General features: G+C 36.1%; 1 protein-coding gene across 1 annotated transcript; it reads right to left on the bottom strand.

The window, feature by feature from the left end:
• Nucleotides 1-9,923: 9,923 nt before the first annotated feature.
• tyms (thymidylate synthetase) lies at nt 9,924-20,072 on the bottom strand. Its single transcript, XM_056462994.1, has 7 exons — nt 19,758-20,072; nt 18,439-18,512; nt 17,072-17,246; nt 16,213-16,314; nt 13,025-13,200; nt 12,331-12,402; nt 9,924-10,405 (listed from the first exon to the last, which is right to left on the bottom strand). The coding sequence occupies exons 1-7, from the start codon at nt 19,978-19,980 to the stop codon at nt 10,268-10,270; spliced, it is 960 nt and encodes a 319-aa protein (XP_056318969.1). The 5' UTR covers nt 19,981-20,072; the 3' UTR covers nt 9,924-10,267.
• Nucleotides 20,073-20,653: the final 581 nt, after the last annotated feature.

Below are 20,653 nucleotides of genomic sequence, written 5' to 3'. Positions count from 1 at the left end.
CTTCCAGCTCTTACTTATGCACCGTTTCACTCCCCACGTTGGAGATCGCGTCGATCCACGTCATCCTCCTTTACTATGGAGACATGACTGCAATTTCCCTTCATCGATATACAAATATAGATCCAAATAAGTCTAATTACTGTACTTTCTGAGCTTAGTTTGCATTTTCAATTCGTAACAGAAAGATAAACAGACTGATTGATCAACAGTTCATCGGGCCTGTTTGATAGTTCAGTCAGATTTTTTTCAGATAATATATAAATGCATTTGTAAAATGTTAATGCAAATATTAAAAGCTTTGCTCATGCATCTATTTTTGGTGTTGTATTTATAAAAGGCATTTTATTTAAAGTATGTTTAATGCTGCAAGTCATATATGTTAAAAAGAAACAATTCTCATTAGTCTATTTTCCTTAAAATAAATAAACAGATAGATAGATAGATAGATAGATAGATAGATAGATAGATAGATAGACACACACATACCTGTCCAACTGCTCGTTAACACAAATTTATTGGCAATTTAGACATGTAGACATGGTCAAGATGATCTGCTGCAGTTCAAATCGAGCATCAGAATGGGGAAGAAAGGGGATTTAAGTGATTTTTAATGTGGCATGGTTGTTGCTTGGTATTTCAGAAACTGCTGATCTACTGGGATTTTCACACACAACCATCTCTAGGGTTTACAGAGAATGGTCTGACAAAGTGGAAATATCCAGTGAGCGGCAGTTCTGTGGGCGCAAATGCCTTATTGATGCCAGAGGTCAGAGGAGAATGGCCAGACTGGTTCCAGCTGATAGAAAGGCAACAGTAACTCAAATAAGCACTCGTTACAACCGAGGTCTGCAGAAGAGCATCTCTGAACACACAACATGTCCAACCTTGAGGCGGATGGGCTACAGCAGCAGAAGACCACACCGGGTGCCGCTCCTGTCAGCTAAGAACAGGAAACTGAGGCTACAATTCACACAGGCTCAACAAAACTGGACAATAGAAGATTGTAGAAACGTTGCTTGGTCTGATGAGTCTCCATTTCTGCTGCCACATTCGGATGGTCGGGTCAGAATTTTCATCAACATGAAAGCATGGATCCATCCTGCCTTGCGTCATAGGTTCAGGCTGGTGGTGGTGGTGTAATGGTGTGGGGGATATTTTCTTGGCACACTTTGGGCTCATTAGTGCCAATTGAGCATTGTGTCAACACCACAGCCTACCTGAGTATTGTTGCTGACCATGTCCATCCCTTTATGACCAGTGTCTCCATCTTCTGTTGGCTACTTCCAGCAGGACACCGCACCATGTCCTAAAGCGTGAATCATCTCAGACTGGTTTCTTGAACATGAACATGAAGTTCACTGTACTCAAATGGCCTCCACAGTCACCAGAGCTCAATCCAATAGAGCACCTTTGGGATGTGGTGGAACGGGAGTTTCCCATTATGGATGTGCAGCCAACAAATCTGCAGCAACTGCATGATGCTATCATGTCAATATGGAGCAAAATCTGTGAGGAATATTTCCAGTATCTTGTTAAATCTTTGCCACAAAAGATTAAGGCAGATCTGAAGGCAAAAGGGGGTCCAACCTGGTACCAGTAAGGTGTACCTAATAAAGTGGCCAGTCTGTGTGTGTGTTTGTGTGTGTGTGTATATATATATATATATATATAGCAACAGCTTGTGTAACATACAAAATTAAGTTAGAACATGATTAACTTAGTTTAATAAAGTTAGAATTAATTAAAACATATGTTGTCATGACTAATGGATCATATATTTCTTTACAGTGTCGTAAAATCTGGCAACACGGCCTCCTCAGATCCAAAGCCATGACTGCAGACTTGTTATGGGGCATAAATGAGGAAAGAAGTACCCCTTTTCTCTGCCATTTTCCTCTAGTGCACGTACAGAGATGAGTCACGCCTCTGACGTACATTTCAACTCACCGTTATTAACCTCTTCCATCATTACCAGCCTATGCAAGGTAACTGCTGTCAAAAGTATTCAAATAATCTTCATTAAAGGCATAGTTCACCCCAAAATGAAAAGTACATCATCATTTACTCTTCCTCATGTGGTTTTAAACCTTTATCAGTTTCTTTCTTATGAGATAGTTTGGAAAAAGCCTGGTTGCTGGCACCCATTGACGTCCATAGTAGAAAAAAAATTACTATAGAAATCAATGGGTGCCAGCAACCAGCATTTTTCAAAATATCTTCTTTTGTGTTCAACAGAAGAAACTCTGTAACTCTTTAATTTAAGGTGACAGTTACACATGCTCCATGCACTTACTATAGTAATTACAATGAAATAAGCGTAATTACATGCACTGTAAAAAAAATGCACACACAATACTTTCATGTTGTCCCAACACAAGTTAACATAACAGATTTAAGTTGATTGAACATAAAACAATTAAGTGCTCCCAAAAATCTCAAGAATTGTGTTGTTTCAGTTCATTTTAAATAAGTAGTTTGAACAAGCAGCGAAAATCGTAATAATTAGACAATAAAGTCTTAATATTTGGATGATAAAGTCGAAAATTACTAGAATAACCAGCCTGATCTCACGAGAAAACGTAAGTATTTTACGTTTTGACAGTTTAGTGGCTAATTCGTATGAATTCGTACGAGTTCAGTCGTACGAAATGGTACGATTTTAAAAAGGAGGCGTGGCACCTAACCCCGCCCCTAAACCCAACCGTCATTGGAGGATGAGCAAATCGTACTAAATTGTACGAATTAGATCGTACGAATTCGTACGAATTAGCCACTAAAAAAAAAGTTACGAATTGCCGTGAGATTGTGTTGGAATAACCCTAACCCAAATTCTAACCCCAAACATATAGTGCATGTAATAATTAATATTACTCAGCAGTTAAATGAATATGTAAACTGTAATCACCTTAAAATAAATCGTATCCAGAAACTTAAATAGGATTTAAGCAAGTGAAGGGTGAGCAAATGAGGCAAAATGTACATTTTTGTGAACTATCCCTCAAAATATGAACGCATCAACACAGTTTTACTGTGTTAAAGCAGTTGTGTTTCTTTAGCATGCAATTTGACTGTTTAAACTGAAGTTTTTATGGAATTATAACAACTGATGTTTGCCTATATACTGCTGTATATATGCCAGTGTTTAATTATGAGATTCATTATAACTAAACATGGCATTTCATATTTGTTTACATATATCCCAATGTACCATCATGGACTCAATTATAGACTCAAATACAGAAATTTTATTGCCTGCTGTGCTTGTTGACACTGACAGTCAAATTGTGTGCATTGAAACAATCAAATTTCACACGCTTTGTTTTAAGACTTTTGGCCTCAATCATCTTCCATACAAGAGTGTCATTTCTAATGTACACTGCCTGACAAAAGTCTTGTCGTTGATCTCAGTTGTAAGAGCAACAAATAATAACTCGACTTCTAGTTGATCATTTGGAAAAGTGTCAGAAGGTGGATTTTTCTGAGGAATCATCTGTTGAACTGCATCCCAATCATCACCAATACTGCAGAAGACCTGCTGGAACCCGCATAGACACAAGATTCTCACAGAAATCAGTCAAGTTTGGTGAAGAAAAAAATCATGGTTTGGAGTAACATTCAGTATGGGGGTGTGCGAGAGATCTGCAGAGTGGATGATCAACATCAACAGCCTGAGGTATAAAGACATCTGTGCTGTCCATTACACTACAAACCACAGGAGAGGAAAAATTCTCTAGCAGGATAGCGCTCCTTCTCATACTTCAGCCTCCACATCAGAGTTCCTGAAAGCAAAGAAGGTCAAGGTGCTCCAGGATTGTCCAGTCCAGTCACCAGACATGAACATTATTGAGCATGTCTGGGGTAAGATGAAAGAGGAGGCACTGAAGTAAAAATCTAAAATGAAAAATCCAAGATTACGACAATAAAGTAATAATATTTCGAGAAATAAAGTCATGATTGTGAGAATAAAGTTGAAATGTTACAAGAGTAAAATTTTATACTTGAAATTTTACAAGATTAAAGTAGCAAAATTTCAAGAATAAAATTAAATTATGAGAATAAAGTTGAAAAAGTAATGATAATAAAATCTAAATTCACAGGATTATAGTTTAATATTTCAAGAATTAAATGACAAGGATAAAGTGTAAATGTTATGAGAATAAAATTTAAATATTACAAGATTAAAGTCCTAATATTTCGCTAATAAAGTAGAACTTACTAGAATAAAGTATAATAATAAGTACGGGAATAAAATCTAATTATGAGATTAAAGTCATAATATTTTTAGAATAAAGTATAAACTCCAAAAATAAAGTTCAAATGATACTAGAATAAAATCAAAACAATACAAAAATAAAGTCTAAATAAATTAAAATGCTCAGAACAACACCCAGACAAATGTATTGGTTTTTGTAACCAGTAAAGCCACTTAATTGTAAATACTTTTATTTAAATATTTGTATTTATTTGTAGTTTAATGCACATAAATCGTCTAGATGGATATAACATTATAATTTTTATTGTTTATTTTATTTTCCACTTATTTAAATATCCTTCTGTCTTCTTTTGTTGATATGTACACTATATATGAGCTCCTGACAAGCACAATAAATTCCTTGTGGTTTTTCTCGCAGTTAGCGAATGAATCTCATTCTGATTGTGACAAATCAACAACCCTTTAAAGAAAACATTTCAGTTTAAAGATTACACCAAAATAAAGTGTTTTGCAGATAGTTTCTTTGAGGTGAAGCTTAATACTTCAGTACAATGCAATACAATACAGTACTGTGTACAATACAGGCTCATTCTGAAAATGTAGCCTTATATACATTTCTGGAAATCGCGAATTATGTAGCCAGAGGAACGTATGGCTGCATTTCGTCTTTAAAATGAATGTTACGGTGCGGTATGATGCCATTCTTTTTTAGCGCTTACCAGCTGACCGCTGTATGGACGGCTTTTTTGCTGTTACAAGTTTATCCAATAGTTCGCTGTGTACGTCGGCAGACTTCAGACGCAGAGATGAGTTGACCATGATGACGGGGTTTTAGTCCGTCGAAGAACGGTTCCAGAAAGCGGGTAGGATGAAAACAAAAAATAAAATAAACAAGTAATTAACAGGGTGAGAATGTGGTAAAATCTGAAAACGTGGTAAAAATCAGGCGAGGGCTTTTCTTCTGGGTTGATTTTTAAAACTGACTTTTTTTAGGGTTTAGGGAAGTGGGTTATCGGGTCAAACGATGCTTTTGTAAACACTGTTGGTTGGGTTTAGGGAAGGAAGAGGGTCGGTCAGTCGATCTGTCAGTCAGTCAGTCAACAGCGGCCTCTAGTGGATTTACACGACAACAGCAGGCGCTAAAGAAATTTGAGATCTGAAAAAGCGCACACAGTGAAGCTAGTGGATTCGCGAAAACAAAAACTGCAAAAACACGGGCCTCCTGGGACGCATTTGGCCCTCTCCAGAAATGTATATAGCGGTAAGTTTTCAGAATAAGTCTGTGTTGACTATATGGATCAGTGTTTCTCAATCACGTTCCTGGGGGACCACCAGTCTGTACATTTTCCATGTCTCCTTAACCAAACACACCTGACTCAGATCATCAGCTCATTAGCAGAGATTGAAAAACCTGTAATAGGTGTGACAGAGAAAGGAGACATCCACAACATGCAGTGTTGGTGAGCATCCAGGAACATGGTTGAGAAAAACTGATGTAGATGATATGGATTCTTCATGAATATATTCATCAAATAAACAAGAACAAATCCATTAATTACAGTACAAAATATATTTCATATTTGAAAATGTGAGCGAAGAACCCTAAACATGCGAGATCAGGACATTGTTAGGGAAGCTTAGCTGGGTTTTACATTTTAAAAATAGTCAAGCAAAAGGAAAACCAGAGCTCATTTCCAAGTAGTTTCCAGAAAATCCCCTTAAAAGCCTGATTGCATTTCTCAGACCTCTATGGTCAGCCTAAATACACACAAACACTGATATGTGCTGCTTATAACAGTGTCTTTGTCTTAAATCCACATTTGTCCAATGCAATAACCTGTGCTTGCTTTTATAGCTCATTGAACATATGTCTCTGTTTGCCTTAATTAGTAAAATATGCTTGATTCTGCTCTTTATGGGGCAGACATGACGTTTACTTTATCCACAAGGAAGCGTGGATAACATACTACAGTGTCAACATGAGTGCAACTTGTTCAAGCAAACATGGAGGTAATATTTTTCAAATTAAAAAGACATTTGGACATTTACAAGCTCTGCGAATGTTAGTCTCCAATTATCCTGTTCCTTCCTCTCTGTCTGTGTATTTTACACTGCTTAAATATCACTTAAATGTCAGATTATTATGTTGACTTTAGAAACTAGCATCGTGTGAAAAAAAGCGTGATACATTTAATTGTATTAGCAACATGTTAGCCTGTGTGCCATGTTAAAAAAGCATGCTAATCAATGCTAACAATGTGCGATATATGCTAATAGTGGTGAAACATGCTAGTAACAAAGTTGCAAGATGCTAATTAATGTTAACAACTTGTAAATCACGCTAAGCGTCATAAAACAAGCTAGAAAAAAGATAACAACATGCTAATATGCAAAATCAGATTTGACAATTATGAATTGTCAGTCACTGAAATGGCCCCCCGCCGATTTGAGTTTGAGACCTCTGCTGTAAATGATTATGAAGTCGATTTCTTGTTTACCTGAAGTCCAAGTCTAATCTTTCCAGGATATGCCACACAGTAGGTCATTCATCCATCTTAATGACAGACTGGCTTATTAACTTCATTATTAGACTGTGTTAGTGAAGATTAGCAGTCTTGTTTTAGGTGTAATAAAGGTCACTACAGGTGATTAATACTGGAAAAGCCCCTAGATAGTTGATGATGCTTTTTTGTTGTTGTTCTTTCTTTGAAATAGTTAATATCCTTTAGGAAGATATTAAATTAGATTTTTGTTGGCTTAAGATTAGAGTCAGAATTTTTCTTTCATGAGTGACTCTCAATATATATATATATAGAGAGAGAGAGAGATGAGAGAGATGAGTATCAGATGAGATCAGCACTGGTGGGAGGCATGTGTTGGCTCGAGGCTGCAGGCCGAGTGCCTTAATCTCCCACCAGTGATGATATACAGCCATATCGCACTGCTACGAGTGTGATATTGCATTTATACAACAGTTCGACGTCATAACCGAGTCTAAAAAGCCTTTTGTATGAGGAACTACTTTCTTCCGCCAGTCATTCTCATCTGCAGCTGACGTCAGAACAGCAGAAACCGCTACTAATTCACCAACGTCACTTTAGAGCTAGTGTTTGAATAATTCTCTAGCGTAATGTCTAACGTAATGACAAAACAGGTGAATTTTTCTCCCATTTTAAGATTATAAGGCTGAACGGCAAGAAATGCCATCAGTCTACAGAGATTTCCCAGTATTTCTCAGGATCTCCGGGATTATTTCAATCGGGAGATCACAATAATTAACCACAAAAAAGCCAAAGCAAGCAAACACTAGCAGATTACTATGGTATAAATACAGCACTACAACATACAAAAGAGAGAGATCGGCTTATAGTGTCACTTATCTGTTGTATAATGATTTGTTCAGCTGTAGTGAGTCTGCCTCTTGAGGTGGAACGTCAACCGTCTTTGCTCTGCTCAGTATGACAGGCTGATGGATGCCGACAAGCTGTATCTCTGAACTTATATTTAAAATAGGCGCTATCCTTATAAATAAACTGCAAAGTTGCAATCTAAACAACTTTATTCACACCTATAAAAGCCTCAAAAGTACATGATGTTGTCGAACAGATGTAATATTTGTCAAACTGTAGTGAGTTCATTGATCTGCTGTCACTCTATGTGGGTGGCGTAATACACGAGGCTGAGGAGGCTGTACGAGTGCTGATATTGCAGAACATCGCACGGCTATCAGCCAATCAGATTCAAGATCCAGACAGAACTGTTGTAGAAATATATATTAGTAAAGCTTTACCAATATTACAGGATTGTAATGTTTGTGGTATCCTTTTTCCTTATTAACAAGAATCTGCAGTTTTATGGGGAATGATTTTGAGAGTATAGCAACTAAAAACCTAAACCCTTTTGTTTAGGGTTAACACGACTGAATCATTAATCGAGGAAACTCAAGAAAAACATCTGACATTTTTAATGACGTTTGATGTTAGCCTAACAAAAACACCTTTGATAAGCTTCCAGTGTTAAAGTATTATTTAAACTGAAAAAATACTTAAAATGTTACCAATGTGTTTTAGCATGTTGCTATTGTGCTTTTGACATGGTTAGCATAGAGCTAACACGAATGAATGATAAATCCTGGAATCTCAAAGAAATACATCTGAATTTCAGAATGAAGTCTGATATTAGCTTGACAAAAACAGACCTTTGAAAAGCTTCTAGTGTAAAAGCATTTAAAAGGGAAAAGGTCATTAAAATGTTACTTACATGTTTTAACATGTTGCTGTTGTGCTTGTAACATGGTTGCAAAGTATGATGTTAGCTTAACATAAACAGACCTTTGATAAGCTTCCAGTGTTAAAGTATTATTTAAAAGGAAAAAAAAGTGCTTAAAATGTAACTAACATGTTTTAGCATGTTGCTATTGTGCTTTTGACATGGTTATCATAGAGCTAACATAAATGAATGATGAACAGAAAAATCCCAAAGAAAAACATACAAATTTTCGAATGAAGTTTGATGTTAGCTTGACAAAAACACACCTTTGAAAAGCTTCAAGTTCATAAATATTATTATTTAAAAGGGAAAAAGTCATTAAAAATGTTACTAACGTGTTTTAGCATGTTGCTGTTTTGCTTGTTGCATAGTTAGCATATTGATAACAGAGATGAACCACTGAAAGGTGAATTAATGAATCTAGGAAGCTTAAAAATAATACATCTTTTTTTTTTTGCAAAGTATGATGTTAGCTTAACATAAACAGACCTTTGATAAGCTTCCAGTGTTAAAGTATTATTTAAAAGGGAAAAAGTGCTTAAAATGTTGCTAACATGTTTTAGCATGTTGCTATTGTGCTTTTGACATGGTTAGCATAGTGCTAACATGAATGATTGATGAATAGAAGAATCCCAAAGAACAACATACAAATTTTCGAATGAAGTTTGATGTTAGCTTGACAAAAACAGACCTTTGAAAAGCTTCAAGTGTATAAGTATTATTATTTAAAAGGGAAAAAGTGCTTAAAATGTTACTAACATGTTTTAGCATGTTGCTGTTTTGCTTGTAGCATAGTTAGCATATTGATAACAGAGATGAACCACTGAAAGGTGAATTAATGAATCTAGGAAGCTTAAAAATAAATTTTTTTTCTTTTACAAAGTTTGATGTTAACTTAAAAACAAACCTCTAAAAAAAGCCAGCCTGATCTCGCGAGAAAACGTAAGTATTTTACGTTTTGTCAGTTTAGTGGCTAATTTGTACGAGTTCAGTCGTACGAAATTCTACGATTTTAAAAAGGAGGCGTGGCACCTAACCCCACCCCTAAACCCAACCGTAATTGGGGGATGAGCAAATCGTACTAAATCGTACGAATTAGATCTTACGAATTCATACGAATTAGCCACTAACTCAAAAAGTTACGAATTGCCGTGAGATTGTGTTGGAAAAGCTTCCAGTGTTAAAGTATTATTTAAAAGTGCTTCAAATGTTACGAACATGTTTTAGCATGTTGCTATTGTGCTTTTGGCATGGTTAGCATAGTGCTAACACGAATGAATGATGAATCCGGGAATTCTAAAGAAATTAATTTTTGAATTATTATTATTATTTAAAAGGGAAAAAGTCATTAAAATGTTACTAACGTGTTTTAGCATGTTGCTATTTTGCTCGTAGCATCATTAGCATATTGCTATCATGAATGAACCTCTGAAAAGGTTAATTGTTGGTGCGCACAATATTAAGCAGTGTTTATTGTGTGTAAAAAACATGTTATGTTGTGTTAAAGCATGTAAGAGTTTTTCAAAAGCCTAACAACAGAAGTGACAACATTACAAATGATGGATAAACGCTAACTACCTGCATGATCAATTTCAGACAGCAGCAACAACAAATAAACAAGTACAGTCTTTACTGATGCAAAAGAAATGAATCGATTTCATCTATACTTTATTTTAAACGTTCTAAAATGTAAAATTTCAACAACCACAACCAAACAAAAACTACAAATGTGATATTATTAAGTGCATTTAATAAAACAAACACATTTTAAGAGAGTTATTAGGTCTAAACAGCCATTTGCATCTTGATTGTAGGATGCGGGTCGTAATCATAGATCTCGAAATCTTCAGCACAGAAATCATTAATTTGTTCAACTTTGCGTTTAATCCGGAGTTTAGGGAATGGACGCGGCTCTCGCTGAATCTGTGGACACAAAACACGTGTCAACATACAGTCATTTGTACACTTTGCATAAGAATACACCATAAAACACTAGAGAAAACATGAAGGTATACTGATAAAGACATTTTATTTGGACAGTTTTGATGAGTGAAGATCAAATAAAGGCAAGGCAAGGCAAGTCTATTAAAGTATCTACTTGGAGATACAGTCACTGCTACTAGGTCTCTTAAATGGATTAGACTTCATTGCCTTTCTCTAATTTTCCCCCACACTTTCAAACATCTATTAGGGATGAACAATATATCGTTTCAGCACTGATATCGCAATCTGTGCATCCGCAATGGTCACATTGCAAAGATATGTGATGTTGAGTTGACTTTGCAGTGTAATTTCTACATTTACACATACAAAAGCATAATGCATGCCCTGTTTGTTTCACTTTTATCTCTGCTTTGTTGGACATATCTATGTTTGTGGTTTGTTTATTACATGTTATGCATGTTTCACCCACCAACAGTATCATCCCAGTCAATCAAAATACATTCGGTAACCCTTTAAGGACCAATTCTCTCTATTAACTAGATGCTTATTAGCATGCATGTTATTGAGATATTGGCTGCTTATTATAAAGAACATGTTCTGCTTGATTTTATTCTACATCCCCTAATCCTACCCAATACCTAAACTACCTTAATAACTATTCATAAGGAGCAAATCAGGAGTTTATTGAAGCAAAAGTCAAAGGCTACGTTCACACTGCGAGGCTTAGTGCTCAAATCAGATTTTTTCCTCAGACCTGATGTTTCTGCGTGGCTGTTCACACTGCTCTTATAAACGTGGCCAATATCAGATTTGCAGTGTGAACAGATCCTGTTCCTAAACTGACCCGCATGCTCAAAAGTACAGATACTGACAGCACAAAATGTCTAATTATGCACACAATGTGTTTACTGTATGAAGGAAGCACGTTGCCAGATCATGCTTATGATTATTACTCTTTTCACAGACCACCGTGGTGTATTTCATGAACTGTAAAGGGTTGTTCTGCTACTACTAATCTGTATTCTGGTGTTTCAGACCTAAAATAAGTCTCTTGTGATTGAAAAAGCAGATTATTTGTGATTTATGACAACCGCGGCACATGGCGCTCGGACCAGCGGTGTAGTGAACTCATGAAGGGCTAATAATGAGCAGCCGCAGACTGAACTGTGAAGGCGGAGTTGGTTTATCTATTTATTTCATTGTACTTCGTTATAAACAGCAGACACCTGCAGAAGGGGGGGTTTGGATGCTCGAGCACCTGTCTTTTTTCTCTCGGAGAGAAAGTTCCCCGTCCTTTGCACACGGCTCCTCTATCCGCAACACCCACGATGCTCTTCAGCTTCGCGATCAACCCGTGCCTCAATTGTAAACCAGATTAGTTAAGCACCAGTTTTGGCTCTAAAATCTTTTCGAATAAGAATAACCAACTCTCTGTGGTACAGTAATCGCCCTGTGCGGCATCCTACTATGCTGCTGAGGAGTAGAGGATGTCTACAGAATGATGACGCATGTCGCTCGAAGATTATGTAAACGTCACATGAAATCCGACATAACCGTTCACACAGATCAGAGTGAGCTTTTTTCTCAGATTCCCCCCCCCCAATACATCTTGTTTTGACGTCCTTCAGGGGGACCAAGCCTTAATTAAGGGGGTCAATACACCCCCCCAAACCCCTCTGTAATTCGCACCCTGCTTTAAATGTAAATAAGCTGTTAGTCTCCACCTCCTTTTTCAGAAGAGGGTGGAGCCTTTAAGCTTGTGCTTCGGTTACTATAGCAACAACAAATACATCTCAACTCAACCAGGCTCCACCGCCTGGCCAGGAATGGATAAAACGCAGCACATTGTGACATGTATAACGAGACTCATTTATTAAAGACTTGAGGATTTGTTTCCAACATACCTGCTCTTTCAAAGGCTCGATGTGATTGGTGTAGATGTGGGCGTCGCCTAACGTATGAACGAAATCCCCGGGCTACAAGGACGAAACAACAAACATGAGTACAATGTATATATCGCATCTAGTTTTGTTAAAGTTTCTTAAGAAAAATAGACTTATCTGTGATATAAAACACTGAAATGTTGACGTACTCTCTTTAAAATCAAGCTTTTGCATGTTAATGACTAACACGATGTCTAAATAAATCAATTCAGAATTTTGCAACCTACTACTAATTATTATTGTACTATATTGTATAATTTTTGTCTTATGTAGGGCTGCACAATGTATCAAAAAAGTTGGTGACTGTCACTTTAAATTCAAATGAGATGTTCTCTTTTCATAAGAGGGCGGAGCTAAAAATGTGTCAACAGATTCAAAAGAGGGCGGAGCTAAAAATGTGTCAGCAGATTCAAAGACAAAACTAAAGTCCTATGCTAATGAGGGAGAGACGTTAACTAGTGGGCGGGGCTATTCACTGATGACACGTACAAAAAGAGAATGTCAATCAAAGCGTTTCTGCAGACTGTTTTTATCAAGTCTTATTATAAAATGTATTATATTCACACGCTGCTGCCACACAACGGTGTTTAACCCCTTATAAAAGTGATTTTTGCATAACAGATCCCCTTTGATGTACTAGGAAGTGTGTGTTTACCTTGAGTCCAGTGATGTGGGCGATCATGTAGGTCAGTAGGGCGTAGCTGGCGATGTTGAACGGGACACCGAGACCGATGTCTCCCGAGCGCTGGTATAGCTGACACGACAACTCACCGTCTGACACGTAAAACTGGCACAACGCATGACAGGGCGGCAGCGCCATCAGAGGGAGATCTGGCAATACAGTTTAAAGAGAAAATGCATTTATGATAATGTGACATGTTTAGTTTCAGAGCAATACTGTCTTTATTGTTGATTAAATAAACAGGAAAACTTCTGTAATTGAATAAAGCTGATATAAAATATATTTCTCTAGAAATTTGCTTATGAATTGAAGAACTTTCATTGGTTTTACATTATGCATTACATTATTCTATTAGTGCCAAATTAAAAAAACCTAGATACAAATCTAGTTATGTGGATAAATGGGTAATATTTCGAGAATTAAGGCAAATTTAAGAGTAAACTTTATGAGAAATGTTATGATTTATTATGAGAAGTCAAAAGTTTCAAAAATAAAGTTGAAATATTATGAAAATAAAGTCAAAGTAACACTTATAATTTTGACTTTAATCTCGTAATCTTAGATTTTTTTTTAACAAGGCACAAAAATAAACACAAAATGTTTTACTTAATATGTAAAATGAGCACTATAGCTGCTAGAACAATTAATGAATGATCTGCAATTAAAATAAGGTCTAAATAAACAAAAACAATTAGATAAAAACCTGCCAACTGACATGAAGTTATTCTTAAATACTAAAACACCTAAAATCATTCATATTAAACTACATTTATACATTTCTATTTGTTTTAATCAAATATGGATTAATTATAAGTACTACTTTACTAAACCAACCATAAATAGAAGAATAATAACGAGAGAAGTACATATAAGAAAATAAAAGAAACCTAAAAATATGTGAAATTAAAAATTAACTATAATAACTTATAATAATATTCCTAGTCGCCTTATTCTTTGCGTACAAGAGGACGCATCCATTTGAATCTTTTTTTGTCTCGAGTCTTCCGCTCTCATTCACTTCATTCATTTTTAGACATTAAAAACAGCTTGTTATACTGCTTGATGTTGCAAACTGACATTTTCTTATTGTATGATTCTGCTCTGTATAATCATGCCAACACTTGTTTGTAGAGCAACAAGCGAGTAGTTTGATTGTTTTCTGCGGTTTATTATTTCTAGTCAATTCTCCCATAGGCAGCTGAATCGGAAGTTCTAAACAATCACAAAAACGAGCACACTTTCGCATTGGAGAATAAGGTCAACATGGTAATACTGGATATTCAATGCAAGAATAGAATAGAATAGAATAGAAAAGAATAGAGTAAAATAGAGTAGAATAGAGTAGAAAAGAATAGAATAGAGTAGAATAGAGTAGAGTAGAGTAGAATAGAGTACGGTAGAATAGAGTAGAGTAGAATAGAGTAGAATAAAATAGAGTAGAATAGAATAGAGTAGAATAGAGAGTAGAGTAGAATAGAGTAGAATAGAGTACAATAGAGTACAATAGAGTACAGTAGAATAGAGTACAGTAGAATAGAGTAGAGTAGAGTAGAATAGAGTACGGTAGAATAGAGTAGAGTAGAATAGAGTAGAATAAAATAGAGTAGAATAGAATAGAGTAGAATAGAGAGTAGAGTTGAGTAGAGTAGAATAGAGTACAATAGAGTAGAATAGAGTAGAGTAGAATAGAGTACAGTAGAATAGAGTAGAGTAGAATAGAGTACAGTAGAGTAGAATAGAGTAGAGTAGAATAGAATAGAGTAGAATAGAGAGTAGAGTAGAGTAGAATAGAGTACAATAGAGTAGAGTAGAATAGAATAGAGTAGAGTAGAGTAGAATAGAGTACAGTAGAATAGAGTAGAGTAGAATAGAGTAGAGTAGAATAGAGTACAGTAGAGTAGAGTAGAGTAGAGTAGAGTAGAATAGAGTAGAATAGACGAGTCTTCGCTGAGGCCAGCTTCCAGCCTCCGCCACTGAGACTGCAGCTCTGCACAAGACGTTTGGCCAGCGGAGAAATTAAAATGGTCGTGCCCAACTGAGCCTGGTTTCTCTCAAGGTTTTTTTTCTTCACTTCCGCCAATTAGTGAAGTTTTTTTTCCCTCTCCGCTGTCGCCACTGGCTTGCATGGTTCAGGATCTGTAGAGCCGCGCATCGTTGGATTTGCTCTTCAGTGTTTGGACTCTCAGTAGTGATTATTAAACCACACTGAACTGAGCTAAACTGAACTGAACTTAAACACTACAAACTGAACTACACTGTTCCTATTTACTGTGACCTTTTATGTGAAGCTGCTTTGACACAATCTACATTGTATAAGCGCTATAAAAAAAAAAAAAAAAAAAAAAAAAAAAAAAAAAAAAAAATAGAGTAGAGTAGAATAGAATAGAGTAGAGTAGAATTGAGTAGAATAGATTAGAGTAGAATAGATTAGAGTAGAATAGAGTAGAGTAGAGTAGAGTAGAATAGAGTAGAGTAGAATAGAGTACAGTAGAGTAGAATAGAGTAGAGTAGAATAGAGTACAGTAGAGTAGAATAGAGTACAGTAGAATAGAGTACAGTAGAATAGAGTAGAATAAAATAGAATAGAGTAGAGTAGAATAGAGTAGATTAGAGTAGAATAGAGTAAAATAGAATAGAATAGAGTAGAATAGAATAGAGTAGAATAGAATAGAGTAGAATAGAGTACAGTAGAACAGAGTAGAATAGAGTAAAATAGAGTAGAATAGAGTAGAATAAAATAGAGTAGAATAGAATAGAGTAGAATAGAGTACAGTAGAACAGAGTAGAATAGAGTAGAGTAGAATAGAGTAGAATAGAGTAGAGTAGAATAGAGAGTAGAGTAGAATAGAGTAGAATAGAGTAGAGTAGAATAGAGAGTAGAGTAGAATAGAGTAGAGTAGAATTTAGTAGAATAGAATACAGTAGAATAGAGTAGAATTTAGTAGAATAGAATAGAGTAGAGTAGAATAGAGTAGAGTAGAATTTAGTAGAATAGAATACAGTAGAATAGAATAGAGTAGAATAGAGTAGAGTAGAATAGAGTAGAATAGAGTAGAGTAGAATTTAGTAGAATAGAATACAGTAGAATAGAATAGAGTAGAATAGAGTAGAAAAAAGCAGAACAGTTAACACTGCTGGAGGGTTATAAATTCGACTCAGACCTTTGGGGTTCCAGGCACACATGATGATCCTCCGGTCCTCCGGGTTCGACTTGATGGTGTCAATAACTTTCTGTAACTGATCGACTCCTTCTCCAGAATAATCTTAACGAAGAGAAGAAATCAGATCCAAGCTTACACACCAATTCTTATATTGTGTACAGTAAAAGTGAAGCATTTTCAAAACGTACACATTTCCCAGACAAACTTTTAAATAAGAATGTTTTTAAAACTGCATAATAATCATGTAATGGTTTTAAAGTGTAGTTTAACATGTTAATATTACTGCAATGCATATTGTTTCTAGTATGAATTAGCGTACGCATGATTCTAGCATGAATTAACAATGTTGAGATGAACTAGCAAGCTGCTAGAACAGAACATAAAACAGTTTATACTACTAGACTGTTGAATCCTTGATTCTGATTGGCTGATATACAGGTGTGGGGGTTATTTTCATTTAAATGCAGAGCGAAAGAAGTTCCGGCAGGTTTTGAGCATATTACAGCTCCATATCACTGTGCTGAATGATTTACGGAGTTATTTCACAGCTACAACAGTCAAAGATCACATCAAAAAACACAACAGAAGGCTTTGGATGTGATGTGTGAGAAACTAGCACTACACACAAGAGCAGTTTGAGGACAAAAACCTGACAAATGTCTGAAAGACAACATCAGAACAGTGTCTGCAGCTGTGGGAACTATAGTATAAGCAGAATAATAGCTTCTGATCCATTGAGTTATTATAAAGAATGCACAGAAACCACCTCAGGTTTTCTAATAATTCAACAGACCCTTATTCATTACACAGCTCTCTAAAAAGCTTAATATGGTTTCATTTTCAATATCAGAAAGGTTACCAGTGTGCATGTCTTTGTATTCGGCTCCAAAATGTCTCCACTGAAAGCCGTAGACTGGACCCAGATCTCCTTCCTCCCGATCGGTGAATCCGTTCTTATCCAGAAACTCTCTGGAGCCGTTGGCATCCCAGATCCTCACACCCTTCTCAGACAGATCTTTGGCGTTTGTTGAACCCTGAATTGGATGAATAAGAAGCAATTAAATGCAAAAAAAAAGAGAGAGAGTTTTGAATCTATAGGCATTAGGGGTGGGCGGTACACCGGTGTCATAGTCATTACCGGTGTGACATTGCGCCACGACATGGATTTTCTAATACCGTCAATACCGTAATAAATCAATTATGCGCCTTGAACGGCTGCATTTACATCAATAATAGCTAATTCTAAATAATAAGGCATTCAATTTTCTTCAAACATTCAGTTGTGGTCTGAATACATGTCCTTATACTACAGGGCTCGAAATTGCAACCATTTTGGTCGCATGAGCACCCGAAATGTAATCTATGCGCCCTCATAATATATTTCGGAGCATTTGTGTGTCTGAATATAATGGTTGTAGTGCAATCTGATTTGATTTTCTCTAAAAACTTGCTGAATCGCTCTACCCTGCCGCTGTATTGGTTCATATTAGCTGTCAGTCACTCAACGCTTCCCGCTGTCAGATAACAGGGAGCTTTTGTTACTGCAGGAAATGCAAACGGCTGAAGAGTGAAAAGTGCACAGGTTTGCAAACCTCACCTAAAGTTATAATAATAATAATGGCGCAGATGACAGCGATCATGACATGAGGTAAATGTTGATCCGCCAGCTGAGATCAATCGAGTGTTTTCGGAGAAGGTGCCCGAATCTCGACGCGTTGCATTCACCGCGTGTTCAGCGCAAATGTCCGCTAAATATAAAGTCTAATACTGCCAAAGAAACTCGTCTTTACTAAGTTTACACTGAAACTACAGCTCATAACAAAGAGTGGTATTGCGCCGGTGGTCATCATGAGAATCCTGCTCTGTCTGCTTATTAATTGGTGCGGCTGACTCGCCTGCTTTATTCCACCAACACAGAGAAATGAAGATCAGCTCATAACGAGACTGAGCATTTACAATGACCCAAACCAAAACTTTTAAAGAGTGATAGAAGTGAGACTTTCTTTTGTCCGTTCTTCCTTGAGATGTATATTATTTTGCTATTTAAAGTAATACCATGATATTATACCGTCACCGTTCAAAAGATGAAAAATACCGTGATATTAATTTTAGGTCATATCGCCCACCTCTAATAGGCATATCAGCTTTTCTAGCTATTTCATGGCCAAAAAACATACCATTTATATACATTTAGAAATAAAACAAAAAGTTTGAGACATTTCCCACCTTGATGAACCACAGCAGCTCCTCCAATATGCCTTTCCAGAAAACTCTTTTGGTCGTCAGCAACGGAAACTGATCTGCAGGGTGCATAATGGAGACAATTTATGATTAGCCAGTATTTTATAAAATTAATTCAGAATTAAATCCTTTAAACCTCTGTGTCATATTTGATACACCAATTTTGAAGGCCTCGGAATAATAATTATGTCCCAAACTTCCATGAAAAAAAATCTGTTGTATATAATAGTCTGATAGTTTAGACCAGGTGTGTCCAAACTCTGTGCTGGAGGGCCAATGTCCTGCATATTTTAGTTCCAACCCCAATTAGACACACCTGAACTAACTAATCAAGCTCTTTTTACAGTAGGTATACTAGAAACCCTACAGGCAGGTGTGTTGAAGGAACATTACTGTGAGGGTTGGGGTATAACGTTATGTAAATAATACACAAATAATGTGTAATTTAATAAATAACGTATATAATTATCGTTATAATTACTGTGTTTACATTACTGTGAGGGTTGGGGAATAACGTTATGTAAATAATACACAAATTAATGTGTAATTTAATAAATAACGTATATAATTATCGTTATAATTACTGTGTTTACATTACTGTGAGGGTTGGGGTATAATATTATGTAAATAATACAAAAATTAATGTGTAATTTAATAAATAACATAATTATCATTATAATTACTGTTTAAACATTACTGTAAGGGTTAGGGTATAATGTTAAGTAAATAATACACAAAATAATGTGTAATTTAATAAGTAATATGTATAATTGTCATTATAATTACTGTGTTTACATTACTGTGAGGGTTGGGGTATAACGATATATAAATAATACACAAATTAATGTGTAATTTAATGAATAATTTGTATAATTGTCGTTATAATTACTGTGTTTACATTACTGTGAGGGTTGGGGTATAACATTACGTAAATAATACACAAATTAATGCGTTATTTTATAAACAATATAAATAATTCTTGTTATAATTATTGATTTTACATGAATGTGAGGGTTGGGGTTTAACATTACGTAAATAATACACAAATCAATGTGTTATTTAATACTTAATACTAGTTATAATTACTGTTTTTACATTACTGTGAGGGTTGGGGCAGACTTTAACAAAATACAATTAATGGGTAATTTAATAAATAATATAAATAATTCTCGTTAACTTCCGGCCGCAGCTGTATCCCTTCTAGCAACAACCCTGATTTCCCAGTAACCTTGCATTAATTTGATTTATAAAGCTCACCAGTGATATTAAACGCAATGACAGTGTATTTAGCAGATGTGACTGACCTCTGAGGCTGTATCTGGCTTGTGTCCCGAACACAGAGATCACTCCTGTGCCTGTCCTGTCGCCTTTTCTCGCTCCATTCTGCAAAATAAACTCCACCAGACTCAAATACCCGCGCTCGTCGCAAAACAGAGAAAACTCCTTTTTCCCTCCATGTGTATCTTCTTTCTTGTTTTCTCCGTTGAGGCAATGTCCATTTGTCACTTCCACTGTAGTGTCGGGCATTTTCCTTCAGCTTATTTTTAAAACAAAGTGAAACTTATTGCAGTGAAATCCTGCAGCACAAGAGGGATAGGGTTTTTTTTTTTGCCGCGAAACTGTTCGTCTTCTTCTTCTTTTAGATTTTTGGCGGGTAACAGTCAGACATCTTGAAAAGTCCATACCGCCACCTATGAAACTGGAGAATAAACGAGACATGCAGGGTTGCCAGGTGTTTACATCAAACTAACCACCTGCCAGGCAAAACTAGCCAAAAAACTAGCCTAGTGATACCAAAACTCTAAATATGCTATTCATATATACCTTAAAACATATTTACATTGTAGTATAATTTTTATAAACCACTGTATTATTAATCACAAAGATTATTTCAGGGGTGACGCAGTGGTGAAGTAGGTAGTGCTGTCGCCTCACAGCAAGAAGGTTTCAGTTGGCGTTTCAGTGTGGAGTTTGCATGTTCTCCCTACGTTCAAATGGGTTTCCTCCGGGTGCTCCGGTTTCCCTCACAGTCCAAAGACATGTGGTACAGGTGTATTGGATAGGCTAAATTGTCTGTAGTGTATGTGTGTGTGAATGAGTGTGTATGGTTGTTTCCCAGAGATGAGTTGTGGCTGGAAGGGCATCCGCTGCATAAAAACGTGCTGGATAAGTTGGCGGTTCATTCCGCTGTGGCAACCCC

Source organism: Danio aesculapii, chromosome 7, assembly GCF_903798145.1.
Source record: "Danio aesculapii chromosome 7, fDanAes4.1, whole genome shotgun sequence".
In the NCBI taxonomy this organism is placed as follows: domain Eukaryota; kingdom Metazoa; phylum Chordata; class Actinopteri; order Cypriniformes; family Danionidae; genus Danio; species Danio aesculapii.
The sequence above is the reverse complement of the archived record's forward strand: the minus strand, read 5'-3'. Positions and strand labels throughout refer to the sequence as shown.